The 6,967-nt window shown below is 26.4% G+C and overlaps 2 protein-coding genes across 2 annotated transcripts in view; both read left to right on the forward strand.

The window, feature by feature from the left end:
* Positions 1-3,071: 3,071 nt before the first annotated feature.
* Positions 3,072-5,150, forward strand: LOC112638062. Its single transcript, XM_025409087.1, has 5 exons — positions 3,072-3,159; positions 4,050-4,169; positions 4,319-4,474; positions 4,880-4,988; positions 5,132-5,150. The coding sequence occupies exons 1-4, from the start codon at positions 3,094-3,096 to the stop codon at positions 4,928-4,930; spliced, it is 393 nt and encodes a 130-aa protein (XP_025264872.1). The 5' UTR covers positions 3,072-3,093; the 3' UTR covers positions 4,931-4,988; positions 5,132-5,150.
* A 615-nt stretch (positions 5,151-5,765) lies between these two features.
* The window catches only part of LOC105249240 (chymotrypsin-2-like), a 2,076-nt gene continuing 874 nt past the window's right edge, over positions 5,766-6,967 (forward strand). Inside the window, exons 1-3 of the mRNA XM_011254560.3 lie at positions 5,766-5,864; positions 6,238-6,551; positions 6,702-6,956. Of these exons, the coding sequence (XP_011252862.1) occupies positions 5,822-5,864; positions 6,238-6,551; positions 6,702-6,956 (612 nt within the window). The 5' untranslated portion in view covers positions 5,766-5,821. The remainder of the gene's footprint in view (positions 5,865-6,237; positions 6,552-6,701; positions 6,957-6,967) is intronic.

Genomic DNA, 6,967 nt, shown 5'->3' on the forward strand with positions numbered 1-6,967 from the left:
ATTTATAATAATAACATTTTGTACGTACATTTTAATTATCAGTATGCATTCTAATGTTGTTGTATCATTTATGATCTAAACAGTTAAATAGTTTCTTCTTTTGTTATAGAACATACATATAATAATATATGTATTTTAAATTATTCTTCACAAACCAATAAACTCGTTTATAGCAAACAGATATGTACTATAAAGCCATAGGAATATCTTTTTATTATTTATGGAATCTTTATTAAATAATGCCCCTTTTGTTTTTTACAAATAAAAAACTGATATATCCCTGGTGTTTAATTACTTATATTCTATACAATTAATCTATACAATTATTCTATACAATTCCAGCACCAAAAATACGAGTGATATATTAAAATACAAATAATTTATTTGTTATTATCTTATATTATGTAAATTCAAATTATTTTTTCACTTCATTTAAGAACAAAAATTTGGAAATCTTGAAATCTCGAGAAATCGGAAGTTTTTCTCATAATATTCACGCTTACTTAGATACAATCTATGATTGTATAGTTATCTCCGATGACAGACACACACATTGATAATATTCTATGATAGTATAGTCATCTCCGTTAACAGATACGCATTGGTGATCGTGCATATCTACAGTTTGCCTATAGTCAAATGTATAATTTTACCGAGATAGTAAAAGAATAACTGTTTATGGACGTGGGAGGTGGATCAACTTGGGGAAAAAACTTTCACACCCCTTGTTGTGCCTCGCAGTTTCAATAAATTATTAACGAGGCAAGCATAGCAGGACCGGCTTTACAAATTTCTAACTCGTCTCGGAAATGCAAAAAGACGCCGTTCTCATCAAAAGATGTCATTCTATATACAACAATGTTCAAAGTAAGATTGCGATAATTCTAGATTCTGATTAAACAATTATTGATATGATGAGAGAATTAAATTTTTAAAATTCTAATTCTATTATATATATATATCTTTTAAATTTCAATTTTTTACAATCTATTAGAAAAAACATAGTACGTACAATTTAATTGTAACTTCAAATTTATCTTTGAGTAATAGTTTTTCAGTTCACAAGTTTTATTTCTGCGGGCGGCCCTGTATCTATACTTCTCGTTTATGCATTTGTGCTATTATTTTTCTCATTACAAGAACCTTAGGGTTATAAACATCGCCTACCTTCTCGTTATGAGTATTACATTATTGATGTGCGACATGTACATCTGCAGAACATGATATTAAGTGGAACGAATTTCATCGCACGCAACGATCTACCGTCACCCTAAATGAAAATGAGGAAGCTCTCAGTTCCTTCATAGATATCGATATGAATACATCAAAATACTCAGCATACGCAGGTATTCATTTTTCTTCGATTGGCTTGATTAGACTAGATAAGCTCATCCTTTCACATGACAGACATATGCATATTTTTATTTACACACAAATATAAATTCAAATCAAGTGAAAACAATTCTTTAGAAGAATCGTTATATTTATTTCCATAATTCCATATTTTTTTCCATAATTTGCATATAATAATTATCTATTATTCTTTTGCATACACGTAAATATTAATTATTATAATATCTTATATATATATAATATTTTTTGAAATTTAATATGATTCCTTACATATATTTTGACGTAACTAAAATCAAATTTATTATCTCTGTGTAAATGTGAATGCATAAGCAAATATAAATATTCATTGGAAAAAATAAAATTTTAACGGAGAAAAAAAGAATATATTGTAAAAAACATATATAGAAAAACTTAAAATACATAGAAAAAGTAATATGTTAAAAACTATAATTTAATTTTAATGAAATTTTTTTATGAAATTTCCCATTTTTTTTTAAATATTTGCAGATTACGAATGGTCCATTAAATTAAATCGGACATGCTTGAGGATGTTGGGAATTTGGCCGAAAAATAAAGAATCCAAACGGCAGAAATTAATAACGAACGTTCGTGTAATCGTTATGCTAAATATAGGAATCTGGTTTTGTATTATTCCGAGTGTATATTCTCTATTTAAAGTATGGGGCGATTTAATGTTGATGATTGATAATCTGCAATGCACCTTACAATTTATGATGGCAATGATAAAATTTTTCATAATGTGGCAGAAAAAGACAGGTATAAGAGTGTGATTGTTACATCTTTGTGTAAATTATATACATGAATACAAGTTTTTTTTCTATATCTCCTTCATTTCAAGAATAATACAACTGGTATACATAATTCTGCATAGTTATTGTTTCTAGATATTATACCGCTTCTAAACATGATTAAGCACGACTGGTTGAAGCCAAAGGCTGTGCAAGAGAGAAATGTTATGATGAAACGAGTTAAATTTGCGAGCAAGCTCACGATATTCGGATATTTTACAACAATGATGTCCTGTCTTTTGTTTACAGTTCTTCCTGTCTTCGGCGTTTCAATGAGATATTTGACGAATAAGACAGACCCTGGGAGATTGATGCCATTACAAACATATTACTTCTATGATCGAGATGAAAGTCCGTTTTATGAAATAACTTATGCCTTGCAAACTATTAGCATATGTATGTTTGCAGCTGCGTACACTGGTACAGATTGTTTTTTAAGTCTGTTAGTCTTTCATGTGTGCAGTCAGCTGGAAAATCTCAAGATACGCGTCATCGATCTCGATAGATTTAACAATTTCGAAAACGTTCTGCCTAATATTATACAGGATCATTTACGTCTCATCAGGTTATCATGTTTAGATAATGTCAAAGATTTTTTCCTTTTTTATTTTGCTTATTATATAGTATTATAAAACTTTGAAATCTCTCAAATATATTGCTAATTTTTTTGTCACAAAATTAGAAAATTTATATAGAGCTAATTTATGATAAACAGAAACAATTATTAAACGAATAAATCGTTTCTTTAAATACTCAATATTAAAAAATAAAGACTTTTTTTAAATTTTACTATTCTAGAAACTCTTTTATAGAATTTCTTTTTTGCAAGTCACATAAAAATAATATAATAAAATGATTAAAATTTTTAATATTATTTTTATTGATTTTCTTTTACAGATCGATCAATATCATAGATAATATATTTACTTTGATGCTACTTGGGGCACTCATTTACTTTGGCATATTATTCGCTTTTCACGGTTTTTTAATAGTTTCTGTAAGTATCCCTCTTTGACTAAAAATTTGTATAATTTTTTGCTTTTTCAGAGGAAAACGAAAAAATAGATAAAGAGAGAAAAAGAGAGAAAAGAAAGAAAGTAAAAGAGAGACAATGATTCTTCATATGCTTTACCAAAATTTAAATATTTAACCAATATTATCAATAAATATTACCAATATTTAATGAACCATATTTTTAATAAATATGTTTTTAAACATTATATTTAAGAAAATAATTCTTAATATATTGTTTTAAAATTTTTAATATTAATTTTCTAAAATTTAAGAATAAATGTAAATATAAATTTTTACTTTTAAATATTTAATTTTCTTTCAATATATTATTAATATATATATATATATATATATATATATATATATGTAAGTTCAAATAATTTTAATTTTAAATATTATTTTCAATATATTATATTAATCTGTTTTATAAATAAAATTTTGATAATAATGACTGATAATAATGTAATCTAGAAGAACTCGAGTCTCGATTATTCGATTTAAAAAAAACAAATGTGAATGCTTGATCTATATGATTCAAAATTCGAAAAACTCAGAGAAAAACTAAAACGTCTACATTTCGAACAAAACATTTCAGTTTAGACTTTTCGAAAAGTTACATCAAAATCCATTCTAAATAATATATCCTCTCTGTTGAACAATAATAATATAACGTAAATTAAAGAATTAATAAAATTAATAATAATAATATAACGCAATAAAAACGTAAATAAGAATTAATATAATTAATATCACATTTATTATTAAGGAGATATTTTCATTTAAGAATTTAAGTTTAATTGTGAAATAAGTAATCTTTTCTATATAGAATAAATAATTAGTTATATATATATTGATCTTTATTCATCCATTTAGATGATAACTCAACGTGGCGATGTCTCTGTACTACGTTTAACTTTTATCATGACAGTGTTTATTAATATGTTTGCACATACATGCCTCTATTGCGCCGTGGGAGAAATTTTGGTCGCGCAAGTAAGTATGATACAGCTCATTGTTAACTTATTAAAAACATTACAGAATACGAAACACTAATTAAGAACTTCCTGGTATAGAGATCCGATATAGAGTTTCGATTGATTTAACATGCAATTTTATCACAAATAATCGCTCTGTTTGTCAAGTGCGAGGGAGTTTACGAGGCCGCATGCGAACTCAAGTGGTACATGATGGAGCCGAAAAAAGCGAGAAATTTACTAATTATATTGATTTGCACCAACAAACCGATGTATCTTACCGCGGGAAAGATGTTTCCTATGACAATGGCTACACTTTGTAATGTAAATAAGCTAAAGCAACTTTAAAAATTAATTAAAATTAAAATTGATATAAAAAAATATTGCACAATATTGAAAATAAAATTATTATAAATTTAATAATCTGTTCGACATGATGTAAATGAATCTATAATACTCTTATTTTGCTTTTTCTCTTTAAATTTATTCAAATTATAATAAATAAATTATATTCATACAAGATAGCACTTATAGAATAATACAATTATAATAAATATACATATTAATATTATATAAATAGCGTTAAAAATATTGAAAAAGTTAAATGATAAGTATTTAATCGTTGAATTATAAATCTTGTCAAAAAAACAAAAAAAAAGAGAAATAAAATTATCATTATTTATTAAAAAATGTCTTAAATATTTGTCATAAATATTATACGTGTTTCAGTTGTTAAAGACATCGGGCGGTTATATATCGGTCTTGCTGGCACATCGCTAATAAAAAGAAGAAAACTCCGACAATGTCTGATATTAAGGCATTGCAACATATAACAAGAGTAATATGTTTATGTAATTAATATTACATTTATAATAAATATTAATTTTATTTATAATATTGGATTTCATAATCAATATATATTTAGTGTTGTTATATTATTTATGATTTAAGCACAATACAGTTTTTTCTTTTTTCTTATAGAGCATACATATGATGGGCGTATTTTAATTTATACTTCACAAATTAGTAAACTCATTGTTTTATAGCAAACAGATACATAATATAAAAACATATATATAAGAGATATTTTTTAAAATTTTCCATTATTTAACAGAATTAATCTAGTGGATATATTGTGTTGCAAAATATTTTTTATATAAATTCATCGGAAATTTAAAAAAATTTCGAAACTTCTGCTATATATAAATTGATGTTTTTGGTTTTATCAAACATTAAAAAAAATAATATCCTTATAATCTAAAATTATTTATATATCCTATATGATTAAATTACAGCGATTTATTTTTTATTATATCATACTTATATAAATTAACTTTCCATAAGAATTCATTACATTTTGTTTAACGTTATAACATTACTCAGAAAAATATATTAAATATAAAAGTTATAATACCATATTTATATTTTTTTTTATTTTAACATTACATAACTACGTTCTTTGTAATAATGTCATTATAAACGCAATCGCGATTTTCGCAAAACAATTTCATTATTAATGCGATAAAGAATAAATGATAATTAATACTGTAATTAATGCAGCTGTGTACATATTTTAACATGTATATAAATTATACCGCATGTAACATTGATCGTTACTGTGCTTCCCAAATTTTGCCGGTGCAGTATCAAGAAAATTAAAGAACATCTATAATGAAGCAGCTATCGTGTATCCTGATTGTCTTTGCAATCGTTGGTAAGTCAAATATCGAATAATGCATGTACAATCGCTTAACAGTCTCTAAATAATTAATCGATTAATTAATACGCTCAATATATATTTTTATATTTTATACTAAATATATATATTTTATACTAAAAACTCTCTCTATAAAAATTACTTCTTTATTATGTATCTCGAAGGAGATATTGAATTAAATGAATTTATGAAATATGTCAAAGTTATCTTCTAGGATTTCTGAATCTGAAACGAATTTTAACGATAATAAGATGTCCTTGTGTATTACAATTTTGTTTGGCATCTTGTTTTAAAATTTTTTCGAGACAATTATTGATTTAAAACTTAGTTTGTATCATAAATATTTGCGATGTAACGTTTCGTGCCGTAGGAATTTATGCGGATGAACCGGAGAGACTGGTAAATGGAGTATCCGCCTATATTGAGGACTATCCTTATATGGTCTCTATCAGGAATCAAAACAATCATATGTGTGGCGGTAACATGATTAGTGATCGTCATATCCTCACAGCCGCGCATTGCGTATATCCTATAATCACAGACTCCGGACTAAGACAAAGCGTAACTATTGTCAGTGGCACAACTTGGCTCAATTCGGGCGGACAGGTTCACAGAATATCGCAAATGTGGTACCACGAAAGCTACAATCCAAATACTCTGGGAAATGATATCGGTTTAATTAAGGTACAAATTTGAGATAAATCTGGTTACATTCGTTTTATTTACACTATTACATTTCCATGCATATTCCATGATTTTGCTATATTACACGACAAAATTATTTAACAAATAATCGATATTATAATTCATTTTATATTTGATAAACGTTTTTAGTTATCTGCGCCTATTATCTTCAACTCCAGGCAAAGACCAATAGGACTCCCAACATCAGATGTAAAGAGAGGCGAAAGCTTAACGATCGTAGCTTGGGGTTCTACGGGTTTCAGACAAGCCGTACATAATAATTTGCAAAAATTGAACGCAAAATGCATGCTTCCGGACGAGTGTCAGAGATATCATCAGAATTTCATGCCTATTTACACGAACGAATTCTGTACTCTCATCTCTTATGGAACTGGAGCTTGCAATGTACGTAATTA

Source organism: Camponotus floridanus, unplaced genomic scaffold (assembly GCF_003227725.1).
Source record: "Camponotus floridanus strain SB8 unplaced genomic scaffold, Cflo_v7.5 scaffold24, whole genome shotgun sequence".
In the NCBI taxonomy this organism is placed as follows: domain Eukaryota; kingdom Metazoa; phylum Arthropoda; class Insecta; order Hymenoptera; family Formicidae; genus Camponotus; species Camponotus floridanus.

Excerpts from the sequence above, each read along its gene's own strand:
- LOC112638062 (XM_025409087.1), top strand. The coding sequence starts at position 3,094 with ATGCTACTTGGGGCACTCATTTACTTTGGCATATTATTCGCTTTTCAC. Across the intron at positions 3,160-4,049 it reads ACGGTTTTTTAATAGTTTCT|ATGATAACTCAACGTGGCGA; the intron begins GTAAGTATCCCT and ends TCATCCATTTAG. Across the intron at positions 4,475-4,879 it reads CAATGGCTACACTTTGTAAT|TTGTTAAAGACATCGGGCGG; the intron begins GTAAATAAGCTA and ends TACGTGTTTCAG.